The sequence below is a fragment of the Triturus cristatus genome, chromosome 3_2 (assembly GCF_964204655.1).
Source record: "Triturus cristatus chromosome 3_2, aTriCri1.1, whole genome shotgun sequence".
In the NCBI taxonomy this organism is placed as follows: Eukaryota; Metazoa; Chordata; class Amphibia; order Caudata; family Salamandridae; genus Triturus; species Triturus cristatus.
In genome coordinates, this window is record NC_140584.1 from 1000388282 (window position 1) to 1000408590 (window position 20309).

The following is a 20309-nucleotide window of genomic DNA, read 5'->3' on the forward strand; positions in this document are numbered from 1 at the left end:
GATCTTTTCTTAACACCAGCCTCCGTTAAGCCAGCTCCATCCAGGCTTCAGACAAAATATTGCCCTCCGGAGCAAGATCCTGCTCTTCTCCATACTGACCCAACACCAGACTGAGTCGTTGTAGTAGGAGCAAATAAACGCTATGCCACTACTCCTACTTAGACAGTGCCTCCTGCTAAAGAGAGTTGAAAGTTTGACTCCATGGGTTGTAAGGCTTGCAGTATGGCGGCAGCCATGATTTAAGCGGCTAGTGAAACCGCCCTTGTACGCAGGTATGAGAGGGCACTATCGGAATCCATGCAGCAGTTTGTAGAACATCTCCCAAGAGATAAAAGTGAAGACTTTACGGAACTCCTGAAAGAAGGATTATTGGTTTATAATCAAATAATTTGTGCTGCAGCAGACTTTTCCCTACTAGGGGCACATAAGTACTGCCATGGTGTCACTCTCCAAAGACACTCTTGGCTTTGCCTCACATCCCTCAAGTTAGAGTCTCAGCAGAGAATCTTAACCCTTCCATTCTCCAGTACTAACCTCTTCGGACGCCACACAGATGATGAGATGGCTCAAATGAAAGCGTAAATAGAGACTCTGAAGGCAGTCTCTTTAAAAAGACCCAAAGAGCAGAAAACATCTTTCCATCTCTACCAGCGCCGTTTCTGTTCTCACAGGGTTCCAACCCCTCAGTGGTATCAAGGACACCAACAAGGTGGTGGACAACAAAAGCACCAACGACCTTATCAGTCATTCCAAAGGAAGCAGACTAGGGGTAGATCCTCCCAGCAGCCTGTTCCAGGATGCAATCAACCATGAGGATCAAAACCCTGAATTATTACTTCCCCCACTTCTATTATCCACTCCAATGGGGGGGCAGCATATCTCGCTATCTGGCAGAGTGGCAAAACACAACACAAAGTGCTTGGGTAATAAATATTGTGCAAAATGGATACTGTCTCGGGTTCACCAGTCCTCCACCGTCCATACCTCTAAAACCGTCCAGTTTCCAAGTCCCATTGTAATGGTTGGAGGTCAACATCCTCTTAGAAAAGCAGACGGTGGAACCCGTTCCTCACTAATAACGAGGAACAGGCATTTATTCCAGGTACTTTCTGGTGAAAAAGAAAGACAAGAATGAATTCAGACCCATACTGTACCTCAAAACAGCCAACAAGTGGATTTGGCGAGAGAAGCTCAGGATGCTGGCATCACATCAGATCTATCCCCAATTACACCAGGGGGATTTGCTCTGTTCCATCGACCTTCAAGATGCATACTTTTGCATTCCACTCTCCAGAAAGCACCAAACTTTCTTGAGGTTCTTAGTGGGGCAAGCCATTATCAGTATCAAGTACCTCCATTTGGTCTGAAATCAGCACCTAGAACATTCTCCAAGTGCATGACAGTGGTGACTGCCCATCTCAGAAAGTTCAAAATATTCGTCTACCCATACCTAGACGATCGGCTAATCAAGGAATCCACTCCTGAGGAAGCTGAGCTTCTCTACAACTGGACTTGCAATCTCCTTCAAAGGTTAGGCCTTCATGTCAACCTCAACAAGTCAACGTCTGTCCTGGTTCAAACCTTACAATTATTTTGGAACCTCCATCGACTCAATGCAGGCAAGAGTGTGGCCTTCGGAGGAGAGATGCTTATCGATGCTTCGGAAGTGTCACTCTCTCATGAAAGTCTCCCATCCAACAGTGAGAACAGTATCCGCTCTCTTTGGGTTGATGGCCTCCTGCATCTTCCTCACATCGAATGTTCGTCTCCACATTCAACTTCTGCAGAAATGTCTTGAGGACCAGTGGGATCATCGGACAGTTGCGAAGCTGTCCCATAAAATGGTAGTGCTCTCCAACAAACCTGCTTCAAAGAATGCCATTTAATCAGGAGGCACCTCCTCAAACAATAGTGACGGATACTTCACTACTGGGATGGGAGCCCACATGGACCACCTCCAAATTCAAGGCAAGTGGTCACAGAGAGTGACGACTTGTATCATTTTCCTTGAGCTATGCACTGTCCATTTAGCACTGAAGGCGTTTCACCAGTCGTTCAAAACCCACTCCCTGCTTGTTCAGGCAGACAATAAAACCATCATGTACTACCTCAACAAGCAGGGAGGGACAAGATCCAGGCCCTTGTCAAATGAAGCCCAAACAATCTGGAAATGGCTCAGAGCCAGGGACCGAACGATCACCGCAATTCACTTTCCAGCTGTCCCAAATGCTCAGGCAGATTCTCTCAGCAGGCTTCTACAAGAATACCACAAGTGGGTCTTACACAACATCGTTCAAAACATCTTCTAACTGTGGGGCACCCCAGCCATCGACTTTTTTACCACAGGAGAAAACAATAAATGCTGCTGCCTCGCCTTGAAGTACAGCCCGAGACACTAGGGAATGCCCTATGGATCAGCTGGTCCAACAGATTTCTCTGTGCTTTTCCACCGATTCCACTGATTCCATTAGTCCTCTTCAAACTGTCTCACTCGAGAACTAAGATGATCCTAATAGCTCGGAGTGGCCACGTGAATGGTGACTCACCGCCTCCTTCACTGGTCCAATTCAGTATGGACACTTGAATCTGCTGCAAGACTACATGGACATCCTTAAAGAGGCTAAGCGGTCTTCAACCCGTTCTGCATATGCCTTCAAGTGGAAGTGATTCTGTATTTGTATTCCTCCAAGAACCTGAACCCTACAACATGCCAGGAAGATGTCATACTTCAATACTTACTCCATCTGGCAAAATCTGACTAGCAGTTCTCTTCTAAAAAGGTTCACCTGGCAGCTGTTACTGCCTACAGAAAACGTCCTTCCCAAACCCCTTTTTAAAAAAAAATCCCTGTAATGAAGGGTATTCTTGAAGGGTCGAAGGTTTTCCCTCCCATTAGGCGTCCTTCGTCACCCTGGTGACTTTTATTGTCCTTTCACAGCTCTTGCAGGACCCTTTTGAGCCGATACACTAGGCATCTCTAAAACATCTGTCATGGGAAACCGCTTTTGTTGTGACGATCACATCATCCCGCAGGGTTAGCGAGATCCAAGCCCTATGCTCTCATGAACCATCCACTATTTTTCACTTTAGCAAAGTGGTTATGAGAACTCACCCTAAATTCCACCCTAAGATTATTTCAGATTTCCATGTTAATCAAACCGTATCATTACCAAAATTCTTTCAGATCCTCTCAATTCCAGTGGAAAGGTCTCTTCATTCTCTAAATGTGAGAAGAGCCTTGAAGTTTTATCTTGATAAAACACAGGATCTCCGCAGATCGATTCAACTGTTTAACGACGCTGGTCCGGTTCATACGGGATTAGCCACTTCTAAGCAATCCATTGCCCAGTGGATAGTTTCCTGTAATATATTGTGCTATCAAAAAGCTTACAGGACACTTTCAGCTATGAGGTGTCCGGCGCTGTCCCTATATCCCTATACAGGATATTTGCAAAGCAGCCACATGAAGATCTGTTCATACATTCACCAAGCATTACTGCCTAGACTCTGATGCTAGAGCAGATGCTCAAGTAGGACAGACCTTAATCAGAATCTATTTGCTTAAAGGGCTACTTTAGTTCACTCTTTTTCCCCACCACTCTAAGTAGGGATGGGCTTGCTACTCTATTCAGTGCTTATGACTATAAATGGAAATCCCTTACGAGAGAAGGAATAGTGTTTTTTACCTGTAACTGCAGTTCTCTCATAGGGTAATTTCCATTATAGTCGCAAGCAACCCTCCCTCCTCCCCGGTGGAGTGGACAGAAGTAACCATGGACCCCATATATCATCACACATTGACTAAAAAAGAACTAAAGCAACTGCCACCTACTCAGCATGATGATATGCTGGTGGTCCCTGGGTTTTAAAAGGCACAGCCTCTATTCTTAACTCCTATAATAACAGCCCACGGGGCTACTCTGTCCTGCTTTCCTTCATTTCTATGCTCTATCAAAAAAGGGTTTGTGAAAGAGATTTATGCTGTTTCATTAAAACGTCATGAAATTATACACATATAATTCTCCTGGCCCCTTTTTTAAGTACAAGATGAAGAATTGGGCCATTCTAGCCTAGTCCTTTGGGCTGCATAATATTTGTTTTCTTAAGTGACTCTGCAGACCTTCCTGAAGAAATGGGCTCATCTACACTTAAGAAGCTATATTGTGAAAAAGTGCTCCAAGGTCCATGCACGTGGGCAGGACTATTCAGTGCTTATGATTATAATGGAAATTCTCCTACGAGAGAACTGGAGTTACCAGTAAGAAACTATTCCTTCTTATGAACTAATTTGCTCCTCTATTACGTTTTCCCTCTGCATGGGCTCTATGGCCCAGATAGAGGCTTTTCACGGGGTACTGGTTGCCATTTGTCAAAAGGACTCTCAGGTACTGTAGACACCCAAGGGTGCGGCTGTGGCAACCTGTCAGCTGCAGTTGTTGCCTTCAGCCTCCTTGACACTGGGACAATGATGCTACTCTCTTTGCCAGTAAAGTCCGTACAGACACCTGTGATAAATTTGATCTGGGAGCTCTGCTCACAAGCACTCGGTCCTTACTTAAAATGAATTGTAATATCCTCAAATTCCAAAGGTTTTGAAGCAGGAAAACTTTCACGAAAATTGCTTTTTTCTGGACATTTGTCTTTAGGTTTGAGAATCCTTAGGTTATTAGGATGACGAAAGAGTCTTCTACCCACACCAATGACTGACGACCTTACTAGCAGGCCTGCAGAATACTAGTGGTCTGGATACTTTGCTAGAATTGGAATTCCTAAAATGCAAGGGACCTATTACAAATGAGCATGTACTTTATTCTTACATTATCAAATGGCTACCTACATGTTATAGATACCTTTGCATATGCATGAGCCTCCTTCAACTTTATTTGCAGAGATAGTGACAGCCAAGCATACATTTGATGAGGCCTTGCTTTCTTTCATCAGAGAAGTGTGGGAACAACTCTAGTTGTTGTGTGTGGCTGCCAACGCTGCTTTTTAGAAGTACAAAACGGACCCTTCTGATCAGCCATTTTTCTCAGTTCACCCTCTTCATGCATGGAAGAGAGCAGTTTGTTTCTCGAGTAATGTGCAGATACAGCCCAGTTGTGTACTTTTTCAATGGCCTAAGAGTTTTTGGAAAGACAGTGGGTAACTCGATTGAATGTTTAAAGTGCTGTAAAGCCACAGCTAGAGTACTTGGTTTGGCTTCTCCCTCAAGGAAATTCCACCAACATTGCAGGGATTTTAACAGCTTTAGCCATCAGCCTCAAAGCCCAGAGCAACTTCTCCGCCTCAGGTTCCTTAAAAGTAGTTTGATTTCCTCTATAGGGGTAGAGGAGCAGATAAAAGAAAGCAAAAGCCATTCTTTATCTTACTCCCTCTCCATGTCACTCCCACAAAACCCTCTCTGAGGCCTTGAGGATCCAACAGGTTCCAAGTCTGGGGCCAGTTAGCAGTCTATTTGGAGAGCTAGGAGTCAAGACTGTCAGACCATTTACCCCTGCCCGTCCTACAACCTTACTCTTTTTTACACCCACTTTGATACAGGGGGCTGCCTGCATACTGACAGAGGCTCACACACAGTGGAGGGTTGTAACACCAAATACTTCATAATTACAGGGACGGATAGAGGTTTGTGTTATGTATTTGATATATATTTTCTTAAATAAGTTGCTAAGAAATGAAAGACTCCGGATGGCACCTTAATCTTATTCTCTAAGCTTTACCACTCAAGGAGTGGATTGAGTCTCTCTACTTGCACGATGCATATTTGCACATTCCAATAAGTCTAAAACACAGGCAATTCCTGATTGGATATAATGGTGTGGGGGTCGCGGGGAAGAACTGCCAGTTTGCAGAGCTGCTACTTGAATGCTTCTCAGCCCCAAAGTAGTTCACCAAAGTGTTCAGTGGCAGTCGCTTATCTGCCTTGTTCGGGATTACATACATACTCAAAGCTTCCTCTCCAAAGTTAGTTTTGTGATACTGAAAGATGCAGTGTTTTCCATTGATGTTCAGAATGTGAGTTTTGTTCCATCAGAGAATTAGTTTCATAGGGGCTGTGCAGGTTGCAAACTCTTTAATCAGCTGGAGCAGTTTTGAGATCATTAGGTCTAATGGCATTGTGCATTCAGTTAGTTCTGTACGCTAATTTACTTATGTGACAGTTTTGATGAGTATTTGGAGCTCAATGGGACTAGTATTGAGGAAAGCGGTCGGTCAGAATCATGTTGCCGCTGTCTCTGTTCTAGAATCAGTAGCATCAGCATCTCTGGTCACTAGAGAGCTGTTCTTATCTTAAGTTGCCTCAGGTGTCAGTAATGACAGATGTTTCCATCCAAGGGTGAAGTGTTCATCTAGGAGCAATATCCATCCATGATCTAAGATTGCATCGGGAAAGTCTCCTGCTCATAAATCTTTTCAAGCTGAGAGATGTAAGGTTGGCTGTCCTGGGGATGCTAGGTGCAAATAATAAGAGACAACACAAAGAGAAATGTCTGTGTGAAGAGGGGGTGGGTCTCCTCCAAAATCTTGGATACGGAAACCAAAAATCTATGATCTTGTTCAATGGACAGAAAAATTAAACTGTTAGCCCTTCTAGCTGCGACTCCAAATTTTGAGGCGGATTGCCTCATTGGGGAACAATCTTTCAGTCATGAATGGAAACTATAGCATATAAAACTTAAATTTCGCCTGCCTCCTTTGGTACCCTCCAGTTCTTTTGGTAGGCAAGTGGAACTTGAAAGGATACCTTTAAAGAGTATTATCTTTCCACAGGAAATTACAGATGTACTATTGAGTAGTAGATGCTGTTGAACTGGAAGAGGTCATGCAAGTATATGGTCAGGTTTTCTTGTTTTTGTGCGCTCAGTAGCTTTGTGTGTACTGGCTGAGATCTCACATCCTTCCTTTTTGATGTGCTCTTGGCTGAGAAGGGCCACAAACTAGGCAGAGTTAAAGGTGATATGGCTGTCATATCTTCATGTTTGTATTCACCTTATTCTCTCTTGAACATTCCTATTCTTGATAATCCTTAAAGGTTTGTTGAATAGGTATGGTACTGCGTTGGGATTTAAATAGTATTCTTTAATTTTTTTAATGGGATCTCCTTTCAAGCCCATGAATTCATGATCTCCTCAATAATAGACATGGCAAAATTGCTTTTCAGTTACTATTACTTCAGCTAAGAGGAAGTAAATTGCAAGCCCTTTCTGTCTCCTGTCCATTCCCTAGTTTTTCAGATATTTCGCCACTTTGAGAACGAAGTTGTAATTTCTACCGAAAATGCCTTCAGAGTTTCATAGGTATGAACTTGTCTCCTCCGCATCTTTCTGCCCTCCACCCCATCCATCAAAGGAGGATGAAAGACTACCTGCTGGATTCTGGACGTACTGGGTCACAATATCATAGGACATCCATTTTTAGATTAGACATGGTCTGTTCATTGACTTTGTAGGCCCTTTAGGGAAAATGATCAAAAAAGAGGGTATCTTGCAGATTTTCGTTATCTATAAAATATTGAGAATTGTCAGAAAAGAGGCCCCCTGAGGGTTTTTGTCTTTTTAGAGGCATGTCAGCAACTTCAGCTCGGTTAAGGGGTGTTCCAATATAGTTAATCTATGAAGCGGCGACCTGGGCCTCCCTCCGTTCCTTTACGAAAATTCTTAGTTTGGACAAACTGCCTTGCAGTTTTACGGTTTAATCTCTGATATTAAATCCTCTCCCTCCACCAATGGTGGTGCTTAAGATCGAGTTCAAAGAACAAGCTTTTGGAAGTCAATATCCAATAGAAAAATAAGTGACTTGTTTTTTGTAACATTCTATTCGAGAGATAAACATGCTCTTCGTACTCCTGCCATTTAGTGTTGTGCCCATATCTAAGCAAGTTGTTTATCTTGTTGGTCATGGGCATCGACTCTTTTGTTAGATTGTTTTCTTTCTGTCGTTTGGTTCTGACGTGTGCTTCCGTGCCCTGGATCAGCACCGTTGTGATGCTCTTGTCAACTTTCACAGCTTCACTCTCTCTCTCTGTATTGTTTCAATTCACGTTCCCTGAACTACCGTCTTGAATCTACGTTTGGACCCTTTGCCTCGAGTGACTCTACGGTCGTCCTCTGCCCCTCATGGGGTCTCGCCCTTCGGGGCATTCTGCTTTTCGTCTCCTCCTTTCTTGACAATGCCTCGACTGTGATACAACGGACGCCCTACAGATACTCTCCTTGGTGCCACATGAAGTATCACCAGACTAATCTCTACCAGATCTCTAACCTCTGCCTCTCGCCCAAGCATGACTAGGACGCCTGCCCACTTTCTGCTCCAAAAAAGACTTGCTGCGATCGTCTGGCTTGTCACCTCGAGATGTTGCATAAGAGGACACCCCAGACCTTATGGTACCCAGCACCTTGAGGGTGAACAGCATGCACAGTCATTAACTACTGATGAGGTTTTCTCGCCCAATGTTAGTTTTGGCTCTGACCTGGAGATTGAAGACCTTCCACCTGCACAAATGTTCATGAGTATGATTCCTCCTCTCCATTCCTCTAAACACTTGTCACCTGTCGAGCAGCCCACAACAAAGGGGCATCCGGCAGCTTTGGATCTACTGAGGACGGCTTCCGAGGCCACCACTGCCATTGGGCCATGGTCGGCACCGAACCTCTGCTTCGAACACAACACCCAGCCTCAGCTCAGTGCTGAAGAAGCCATCAAAGGCAGCTCACTAGCGCTGTCAACTCCAGTCTCGGCACCGACCTGCATGTCGGAGCCAAATCCCTTTGCGTCGAAGGCTGAAATGAGCACCAGTCCCAAAGACTTCAGTTCCGGTTCCAAAACCCTTGGCGCCGACTACCGTCAAACTGAACCTCTAAAAACTCTAGGACGAGATAGACGCCCGGTAATGGCACATTGTGATTCACCCGCTAATGGACTGGATCCTCACCCGCCCATCAGTGACTGCCCCACAGTTCTCTAAACGCCAGCTGAGCTTCAAATAGGCTTTTGATGTGCCCATTCTGATGAAACATCAAAATAAATCGGACAAAGCCACCAGCCCTCTGCCAGACATTGACTTACCACCACCCCCAGCATCTCCAACAAGACCACAGCACAGCCTATTCCCACCTGATTCTCCACCTTACCCCCATTCATACACACCTCTGGAATCACTGCTCTCAGACACGGGGATACATGTGGGGGGTTGAATGCCTACAATACACCCGCACATTGTGATGCCTGGAACTCCTATGACATGGGCCCTCCAGGTGACACAGATCCGGATCCTAACTTTCTGATGACTCCACATCTCACCATGAGCTGGTATATAGAGCAGACTTGCACCACAATGTCGACCCCATAGAAGAGGATTTCCTCTTCGAAATTCCCCCCCCACTTCTGCCCCTTCTAACCTGAAGGTATTTAAAAAAATCGTGAGAATGCAGCTGATATTTATCCTTCAAACCTAAAAAAGATAATAGTTGCCCATCCCCCACCATATCTCCGATAACCTGCAATCCTTGCACTTGCCATCTAGACATTACCTGATCTTGAAAAATGAAGGGAGAGAGAAGTCGGGATGCTTTGAAAGGGGTATATACATTGAGCTGGTAAATAGACAATTTCCGCCGAATTCGCTGTCAGATTAGAAACATGGCGTTGATTACCTTGAATCTAGTTTTTTTGAAGTAGCTCGGCTCTAGAATTTTAACCAGAATACCCTCAGCCGCAGTGCCCTAAACCATTCTCAAAAATAGTAGGATGGTTGCATAACGAAGATTCGAATCTATTGCCTAGAAGTGGCACTCCTAAAGTCTGTACCATTGCAGACCAATAATATAGCACCAGATTAGGTACTGCCCAACCGCCTCGATTCCGAGGAAGACACATCCACTTGGCAGCCCTGCGAGAGCGCTTATACCCCCACAGAAACCTATAGCAGATCCTGTCCGCCTTAGCCAGACTGCTTTGAGATAGTACTATAGGAATTGTCCAAAAAAGATATAGGAACTTTGGCAATATAATCATTTTGAGAACACTGCATCGGCCATAAAGAGACAAGTGTAAATGATCCAATCGTTCAAGTTTGGTATTTACTGTGTCTATTACCGGAAGAATATTTAAATCCGGAATAGCGTCAACTGCCGCTGAAATTCTTACCCCAAGATACATTGCTTCCCTGACTACTAAAGTCCCTGAATATAGCATATCTGGTGTTTGAACAACCTGGGTCTTAGCCACATTTAACTTATACCCAGACACTGAGCCAAACTGTGCAGCAGACACATTAAGTACCTGAAGTGCAGAGGAGACATCCGATGTTAACACAACAATGTCGTCTGCATAGGCCAAGGCTCGATACTCTGTGGCACCAACTCTTATAGGTACTATGCTCCTATCCCCTTCAATTTTACTTAAAACGGATCAATGTATAGGGCAAACAATAGGGGTGAACAAGGACACCCCTGTCGAGTGCCCCTGCTAATATTGAAATAATCGGTCTCCTGACCCGAAATACGGAGTGCTGCCTCTGGAGAAATGTACAATGCCTGAACAGCTTGGATAAATTCAGTACTAAAGCCCTTCCACCTAAGCACGGCCCACAAGAACCCCCAGGAGACCCTGTCGAACACCTTCTCAGCATCCAACAGGATCACCCCGAGGGGAGAGGCCGTGGCCTGGGCCCAATCCAATAGCGCAATGACACGCCGAACATGGTCTGCTGTATCGCGGCCAGGAATAAATCCATGTTGGCGCAGGGATACTGTTGGGACTATTACCTCGACTAGTCTAGAGGCTAAAATTTTCGAAAATATTTTCGAATCGCTGTTAATAAGAGAAATTGGCCGAAAAGATGAAGGGCTCAGCTCTGGCTTACCTTTTTTTTTTTTTTAAACAAGACAATCGTAGTCCGCCGCCATGAGTCAGGAACCATTCCTTTCTGGGCAGCCCTAAAGACAGCAAGGAGATCGTACCGAATCTCTGCTAAAAAATCTTATAGAACTCGAAAGGCACCGCGTCTGGGCCTGTGGCCTTGCCATTGGCCAAGGCTTTGACCGCTAGCACCACCTCCTCCCATGAGATAGGGGCCGAAAATGATTTTTTTGAGCAAACGCATAGTGCCAAAGCATGTACCACATACAGAGGTAATCTGGTTTTGCATTGATAGTTGATCATCCAAGATTATGCCTAGATTTTTGCGGATCTAGTCGGCTGAGGAGCAGGTCCTAATTCTGCTGGCCACCAGTCGTCCTTCTCTATGCTCTGAGCTCTGCCAAACCATGTCATTTCTCTCTTTCCTGCATTGAGTTGGAGGCAATTAAGAGACATCCAAGTCACAATTTTTTCATAGAGGTGAGGAATTTTTGTTCAATGCTCTCACTGTCTTGCCCAAATGAGATGATGAACAGTGTGTCATCTACATATGAGAATGTCTAGAACCCATTGGATTTGATGAGTTTAGCCAACGGGTTCACATAGATATTAAAAAGTGTAGGGCCCAAGTAGGAGCCCTGAGGGACACCTTTGTTCATCAATATAGTGCAAGAATTCTGTTTCCCACGGGACCGGACGGGATGATTCGCCAGGGGGATGTCCCGTGGGAATCCCCGTGTTTGCCTTACTTGGGGACCAGGATTTATCACGCTCCCGCTGATTTGTTAGAAGGCAACGTGGGGCGAGCAGTACGAGGGGCGAAAACCTGCTTTGAGTTCTGGGGGACTCTCCCATTGTCGGTGGCCGGCAGGGTCGCCTTGGTGAAAATGGTCATTTTGCCCAGATTTCTTTATTACTTTGGGACTCTCCCAGTCTGGATCCCAGGAAAGCTCTTTGCACAGTTGAACACTTTGGTCACAGGATTCATCTGGGGTGCGGGGAGGCGGAGGGTAGCGCTGCTTACTCTACAGCGACCCAGGAGTGAGGGAGGCCTTGCGTTGCCGGACCTGGAGTCCTATTACCACGCTGCGCAGCTCCAGTGGTTCACAAAGTGGGTGGCGGGTCACATCAGGCGCCCAGAAGAACAAAGGGGGTTGGATCCGAGCTGGTCCCAATTATCCTGTGTGTTGCTCCGGGTGCCGGTGAGAGAAGCCTCACTGCCTCCGGACTTGAGGGTGGTTCGGCAGTGTTGGGCGCGGTTGGCTAGGAGGGCGCGTGTTGTCATTCCCTACGCGCCCGAGATCCCTCTACGAATGTGTGAGGCGTTACCCCACGAGGGAGACTGGAGCCGGTTGTTGGCCTGGGAGGAGGCGGGAGTTATGACACTGGGCGACCTATATGAGGATGGTAATCTGCTCCCCTTTGACGACTTTAGGGAGCAGCATGATCTCCCGCGGGGGGACTTCCTCTTATATGCAGCCTTGACTGCGGCCGTCAGGAAGCACTGGCGGACCGGGATGGTAGAGCCGGACACCTCTCTTGCCTGTCAGTATGTAGTGATGGCGGTGGGTAACTTTAAGGCGGTGACTTGTCTCTACAGGCGGATTACTGGGGATATGCGGCAACCCCTGACTGCGCTGCGCGTCAAGTGGGAGGCGGACCTGGGGGCGCCTATTGCGGACAAAAACTGGGAAGAAATCACGGAGCGCCCTTGGAAGTGTACACGAAATGCACGTTTCCAGCTCATTCAGTTTTATGTTTTCCATAGGGCATATCTTACACCAAGCAAAATAGCTGAGTACTTTGGGGGGCCGGATGCTTGCCCCCGATGTGGCCATGTTGGGGCGACTTTTCTTCACATGTTCTGGGACTGTTCGCAGGTGACAGGATTTTGGCAAGAAGTGGCGACGTTACTCCTGACGGTGACAGAGAGGGATTTGGAGGTGGGCCCGGGGGTATGTTTGCTACATGGGTTTCCGCATACTGCAAAGACTAAGGTCACCAGTAGGTTTATTGACTTGGGGCTGGTCCTGGCCAAGCGGGAGATTACTTCCCATTGGAAGGCGAGGCAGGGACTTAATTTCCTGCGGTGGGCTAGGGAAATGGAGAAATGGGCAGGAAGTGAGGGGACTTATAGATTGTGTCTGGCTAGACGTAGTGAAAATGAAAGATCGCACGAATGGGCCCGGGCATGGTTGGTGCTCCTGGAGTTGTTCAAGCGCTCGGCTGTGGGAGATGGGGGAGATCCGGTGGAGGATGATGGGGCCCCGATTCCGTGAGCACCCTGTAACAGGCTTCCCCCTATGCTCTTGAGGCACTCTCTGCTGGGATAGCTGGGAGGCGGATCCGACGAGTGGTAGGTGAGGCTTTGATGCACATGTAATTATGATAGATACTGGCGACATGCTTGGGGGGGTTACATTGGGGGGGTTGCTGGAGGATGGGGCAGGGGGCATATTGGTTTTATCGCACATTCATTGTGGATTACTCCTGTGGATGACCTACCTCGTAGCATAGACGCTGTTGGGGTGAATGTTGTACAGTTGTGATCAGTTTGGTGGACTGGTCACTGCACCATGTTCTGATTTGGCTGGAGGGCGGAGTACGGGGGAAGGGGATTGACTGCATTTTGTTTTGTGACCTAATAAAGTCTGTTTAAAAAAAAAAATCAGTATAGTGCAAGAATAACTTTCCCTATAGAGATTGTTTGAACCCTGTCTTTGAGAAAATCGACTAGCCAGTCCAATGGAAATCCTGGGATGCCTGTCTGTTAGAGAATTGAGTGTGAGATGGTATAGATTGCGTCTGATTGATCCAGTAGAATCAGCATGGTTGGTTGGGAATCACTCTAGGGCACGTCTGAAAGAGTCTGCTATTGCAAGTAGAGTAGTCTCAAAGCTATGACATTAACATTAGAAGAGACTTTCTTTCGAGTAGACCGAGATAGGGTTGACCTTAGCACCAACGTCAAATTCCTTTCAAAGGTGGTCTCCCCGTTCCATCTTAACCAGTCCATTGAAATTTCTGTTTTCCTTCCAGAACCTGACTCTGTTGCGTAACAGGCTCTCCATACCTTAAATGTAAACAAGCCCTCATAAACTATATTTATTTATCAAGTTTTGTATAGCGCGAACTTTACCCGAAGGCATCACAGCGCATTACAGAGTTAGCACAGCAGCAATTACACAAGCTATATCAGAACAGACAACAGTACCTAGTAATAGTATAAAAAGTATAGAAGAGACAAAAGGATATGAGAACAATAAAGCAGCAATTACATGAGGCACATGGAAAGCAAGTAGCAGTGCATAGTAACATAATAAAAAGAGGCATTCAATAGACAGTAGGGTATATGAAAGGTATAGCAGCAATTACACAAGTTACATAAAGAGTACATAGAGGATACAAGTTCTGAGGTAGTTATGGAGAGAGTTGCGGATGTGAGGAGAGCGGTGTCAGTTTTTTCCCCGAGGTAGTGGTACTCCAGTTTAGAAGGAGGGTGCAGGGTAGAAGCATCAGGCCAATCAGATCATTTAGGGGAGAGGTTTTAGGTATTTGAGTAGAAGAAGTTTACGTTTCTTCTTGAGATCAGGAATGAGTGATTGTCTTGTAGGTCGTGAGGCAACGAGTTCCAAATTCTGGAAGCATTCATGGAGAAGGAGCGGGTGCATATTTTTTCTGTCTTGAATTTGGGAGAAATCAGGAGCAAAGTGTTAGAACTTCAAAGAGGTCTCTTTTGGCTGGCTTTTGATAGTTTGTTTGCGAGATAAACTGGTTTTTCAATGTAGAGAGCTTTATGGGTTATGCCAGCAGTTTTGAAAATACACTTTTTCTCAATTGCTTGCCAGTTGAGTTTCTTAACAGTGGGGGTGATGTGATTCAAGTGACTCTTCCCCCGACAATAGTCTGGCTGTAGCATGGAGTGTGGCTTTCAAAGGGGCTAAGTGTGTTTTTGGGGCACCTGTGATCATTGGATTACCATTGTTCAGTTTGGAGAGGACTAAGGATTGTACCACAGTCTTTAGGTCTTTTTTTGGCGTTTCATGTAGAGGGCATTTTTAGCTGAGGGATTAATGTTCTCTTTCATGGAGATTTTTTGTCAAGTGTAATCCCCAGACATTTTACAGAGTTGGAGATTTATAGTTTGCAATTTAATGCAGTGAGGTTGTCAAGCCAAATATCTGCGGGACAGGACTTATCTTTTTGTTGGATGAACAGCAGTACGGTTTTGCTTGGTTAAGCTTAAGATGATTGTTAGTCAGCCAGGATTGAACTGTGGAAAGAGTGGTGTTGAGGTGCTGAATGTCTTTAATTGATGAGATTTTAATTTAGATTTGGGTGTCATCTGCATAGAGATGGTAAGCGATTCTGGCTTGTTTCAGGATCATTGAAAGGGGTTTCATATAGAGGTTGGATAGGGCAGGAGACAGGTTTGGCCTTTGGGGAACTCCTTGAGAGACTGGTGTTGCTTTTGAGGTGGAGTTGTTTGATTTGATTAACTGTGAGCGTTCGTTCAGGAAGGAAGCATACCACTGAAGGACAGTTTCATTGATACCTCTATGGTGAGAGAGGATGTAGGAGGAGGATGTCATGGTTAACAGTATCTAAGACTGCCGAGAGGTCCAGAAGGGCTAAGAGGCTGGCCTGGCCTTCGTCCAGACATCTGTGACGTTCAATATAGAAGTCTCTGTGCTGCAGCCTTTCCTGACCCCATATTGGAAGGTGTCATGCAGGTTGAATTTTTCAATGTGGCTGTTGAGTTGTGCTGGCATGCATTGTTCGATTTGTTCGATGATTTTGGCCAGGAGAGGGAGGTTAGTAATAGGTTTCTAATTGTTACTGTCATTCTGGCCAGCGTCTGTTTTTTTGATGAGGGCGGTGACTTGACCGAGTTTGAGGGAGGACGGCATGGAGCTGCTCAATAAGGAGGAGTTGATGATTTTGGTCCATGTTGTTGAGATGTGATAGAGGGTTTTTTTACAAGCATAGCTGGGAGGTGGTCCGAGATGTCCGATGTCGACTTCATGCAAGCGACATGTTTGAGGGCTTCTTCAGGCATATAGACGAATTTGTTCCAAGTTGTATCATTATTCCATTGTACCATTGCAAGGGGTGGAGGTTGGTGTTCTGGATTGCTGAGTGGGGGATACCCCTTGATTCCTTGAGTTTCAGAGGGGCGACTGTGTTAAAGAGTTCTGCCATTTTTGTGTTGTAGTGGGCGGTGAGGTCATCAGCGGAGGTCAGGGTGAGTGGAGCTAAAATTTGGGAGCGGACTAATGCTTCTAACTCACACTGGGGGATTTGATATGTGTTCCTCGCCCTTGCTTGAGGCGGATGGTTTGGAGAGGGTCATTGGTTGGATGGTATTGAGATCGAAAGGGATTAGGTGGTGGTCAATCCAGTCCGAGGGTAGGATAGAGTGGAGGTATAAGGTTTTATGTTTGGAGATGATTGTGTCAAGGGTAGAGCCCTTGTCTTGAGTTTGCTTATTGCAGTATTGGGTGAGATTGTTCGCTTCGAGAAGGGTGGATAGGGCTTGTACTTTTGGATCGTTGGCATGGTTCAGGTGCAGGTTTAGGTCTCCTAGTATAATGTTTGTGCTTCCTTTTAGGGAGTTTTGCAATACAAGTTCTGTTAAGTCTTCAAGGAATTGAGAGTTTTCCCTCTGGAGTATGATAATGACATGAAATCCGATGGGGTTGAGGCCTTTAGAGGAGAGCTGAGCTCCTAAATATTCAAAAGAAGGGTGATGCAGAGGGGAGTTAAGCAAAGATTGTTTTTGTGTATGATGGCTAATCCACCACCCTTGCAATCCTTGCAGTCGCAGCAAATGATTGAGAAGCCCGGAGGGGTAATGGGTTCGATGAGTGGTCATTCAGCCAGGTTTCAGTTAGAAATCAGATGTCACTTTTGAGTCTTAGGATAGTTTCAGCTATATCAGCGGCATGCTTGACTGCTGACCGATATTAAAGCAACATGCAGCAAGGCGTGTGTAGTGGTTTCAGACCAGGCTGACTGGGTTCGATGGTAGTTAGTTGGACAGGAGGCCTGAGCGGGTGAGTGGTGTTCCATGTCCTATTTGTGCAAGTGATGACCAGGAACTTGCGGTGGCAAGGTTGGGTGGGAGTATTTTCAAATGTGTTATGCATCATTTCGGCTTCATGCAGCTACAATCCAGTCGTGGTGCGCCTCAGGTTTGAGGTGAGGCCTGTAGGGGCATAGTTTGCCTTGGTTGAGGGAAGGAGGTGTCAGAGGTATGTTTGTAGCCAGATCTGTGTTCCTCATAGATAAGCGAGGTTGTGTCAGGATGTAGGTCATTTTTGCTTCCTTACGCAGTAACAAACCTTCACCCAGGATAGCGTTGATTTTGTGTTCTAGATCAGCTATAACATGGGATCAATTGAGAGGCGCTTGGGTTAGTAGAGGGGATTGGAGTGTTGGGTCTAGCCTGCTGATGTAGATGGTCTGAGAGGACTCTGTGCAATAGAGAAATCAGGCTGGGCAGTGGCAATGTGCCATGGAGAGGGGGAAGGTAATTCTGGCAATGAGGCTGAGGCTTCAGGGCATCTAGTTGTGGACGGCGCTGTGGGGGGTGTAGAGGTGGAGACTGTGCAAGGATTATTGGCAGCAGGAGCTTCATCAACTAGAGGAGGTGCAAAGGTGAGTTTACTGGGATAAAGTAACAAGACCGAGTTTTCAGGGCATCGGGTTGTGGATGAGGATGTAGGGGGTGAGGAGTTGGAGATGGTACAGGGGTATTGGGAGTAGAACATTCAGTTCGACAAAGGAATGCTTGGGTGAGTTCTCTAGGATAAGGAGGGGAAAGTGGTGGGAGCAGATGACATATAGACAGAATAAAACATTTGAGAAAGACGCATATATCATTTGGTGCATTTTCCAAACCCCATAAAGAGAAGGCTGTATCTAAATCATACATAACCAGATGTATAGAAATGTAGCCAAAGGTTCAATCCAAAGAAAAAAGGATTTACATATTCCTCCTAGAGCTACCCAAAAAAAGGGGGCCTCTGTAGCTTTCTTGGAGAACATCCCCATAGCTGAAATGTATAAGGCAGCTACATGGTTCACACCACACACCTAAAAAGGACACTTATTGTGTGGTTGTGCTGCCTCGCCAACAAGCCATTGTTGGCCAGGCAGTACTCAGTATGCTGTTTCAGTCCTCTTCAAAACCCACAGGCTAGCCACCGCTTTTTGGAGAGGACTGTTTTACAATCTGTGCAGGGATGTGTATCGACAGCCACACATGCCTTGAATGGAAAATATGACTTACCCTATAGTTATCTGTATACATGACATGTAGGGCTTCAGATTCACATGAGCTCACCCTCCTTCCTGGACACCTGTGACCGCTGCACTAATCACTCTTCTATAACTTTCTGTTTTGCGTGAACATCTATCTATATATTGCTTCGCTCCACAATTATCCTCACCCGCCGTGCAGGAAAACAATTTAACAATGGGGTTGATGCCCATGCGATTTACCAGCTAGCGAAGGAGTCAAAATACCTTGTCACTCAAAATACGTCTTTGAAGAAAAACAACTTACACACATCCAGGGCCAACACTATAGGGCAGGAGTATGTAGAGAATCTGAATCTACAGCTCTACATACCACAAACAGATGCTTACAGGGTAAGTAACATTTACTTTCTAGTGGATATGATGACTTCCTCCTATTTTTATGCCCTACTGCCTTCCTACTTGAGGATGATTTGGGCAGTACTCCATCTATCATATCCTTATTGAGCAAAACTGACATAACTGAGTCTGTATATGCACTTCGGCATCAGTTGCACGGTCCACAGGACTCTCTCCTCAATGTGGTCTGGTGCCAGGGACCTGCTAACTGCTTAAAAAATAAGTTCATAGTTGATACCTGGAAAGGGCTGAATTTTAAAGGAAGGAATTTACGTAAGGGTAAAGTAACATGTTTCTTGTTTTCTTCATGTAATCATCTAACAGAAATACGCAAAACGTGTGACTGTGCACATTGGAATGCAACATTTTCTCCAAATGACCCAGAATAAAGCCAGTCCCCGTGTGCCTCACTGAAACAATCCCATGTAGTGATGTAGTCTAAATTTGGTACTTTTGAACATCTCCCAATAACACTTCCCCGGTAATCATTCTACACTAAATTTGTACAGGTTTCTTCATCTAAAGCACCCTTTTCTATGTGAATGGTATTATAGTCCTAAATGAATTATTGTTGATTAAATTAGACCAGGCCACAAGTAATTGATATTGGGCATAAACATCGAAGAAAGAAATACAGAGACCTTCTTTCCTTGGAATAGTGAAATCGAGAGATATTTTTCTGTGGTGGTTTTAGAGCTAAAGGAGATTTGCTATTTGTTTCTACTGTGATTTACAGGATGCAAACATCAAACACTTTATAGTTCAGGTGTTTCTTTTTTGGGACATTGCTTAAAATGCATATTAGTTTGCTGTCTTGAACATAGGTATGGACAAAATATGTGTAGGTTGCTATTGTGAGAAGCTTAAATGTTTAACATAGTATTTTTGAGATCTGTAACATTTATTTTTTGTCTTCCTCAGAAATGACTACAGAAATGACCAGCGTGAGCGGCCATACTGACCTCTTTCTGGATGTTGTTGTCTTTTTCATCAGTGATATCTTAAAATTTGCTCCATCTGCTTAACTATAGCTTCACTTGGGTAGTTGAATTATGGCGTAAAGTATACTGTTTGCCATGGTGGAATGGAGTGTTCTTTTTCTTAAATTTCCAAGCCTATGTGCATTTTCTTTGTTTTTCCATATTTTGAAACTTGCCTGGCTGTAGAGACTAACAAATGTGAGCACCTTTTGTTGCAAAAATTGTGTTTTGTAATAGAATAAAGGCTGATTGTTTTTATCTGTGAGACTCAGTATTTATCTGAGAATGTGCATTAACCAAGAGTTCATTCGTACAACATACATTTTGTATTAAATGTTGCCAGTAGGTGTGTCACTGGTTCTGTATGGGACTTTCACTGAACACAGTTTCTGTTTCAGTTTTCAAAACACAATAACAAAACATGCATGGTATTCATCACTGTTTTGGTAGTTGTGGAACTCAGGTCTCCGAACCGAAAGGGGCTTTGCAATGCATTCAACAGAAAATAAGGAATGGTTTCTTGCGAGGGCAAAGCAAAAAATTAAGGATTTCTTTTTAATGTACCATAACCATACCTATAAGCAATACAATATGAAATCTAGGTATAGATATATAAATAAATTAAAATGGACACATTGGTCTTTTTAGAAAATGAATAGTTTACAGCACAACTAATTAAAACCCTTCTGTTAAAACAAATTTGGATTTACATTGGGCATGTAGGGTCATGACATTTTTTACTAGTGTTTGCGTCTATATTTTGACTTTACTTTAGTAATTTAAGTCTCCTTGTGTAATTTTTTT

The 20309-nt window shown here is 44.9% G+C and overlaps 1 protein-coding gene across 4 annotated transcripts in view; it reads left to right on the plus strand.

Moving 5' to 3' along the window:
• TAF15 (TATA-box binding protein associated factor 15) overlaps window positions 1-19770 on the plus strand; it is a 481601-nt gene extending 461831 nt beyond the window's left edge. For all 4 annotated transcript variants that reach the window (XM_085649621.1, XM_085649623.1, XM_085649622.1 and 1 more), the window contains one exon: window positions 19447-19770. In XM_085649621.1, the coding sequence (XP_085505747.1) occupies window positions 19447-19486 (40 nt within the window). In that variant the 3' untranslated portion in view covers window positions 19487-19770. The remainder of the gene's footprint in view (window positions 1-19446) is intronic.
• The last annotated feature ends 539 nt before the right edge of the window (window positions 19771-20309 follow it).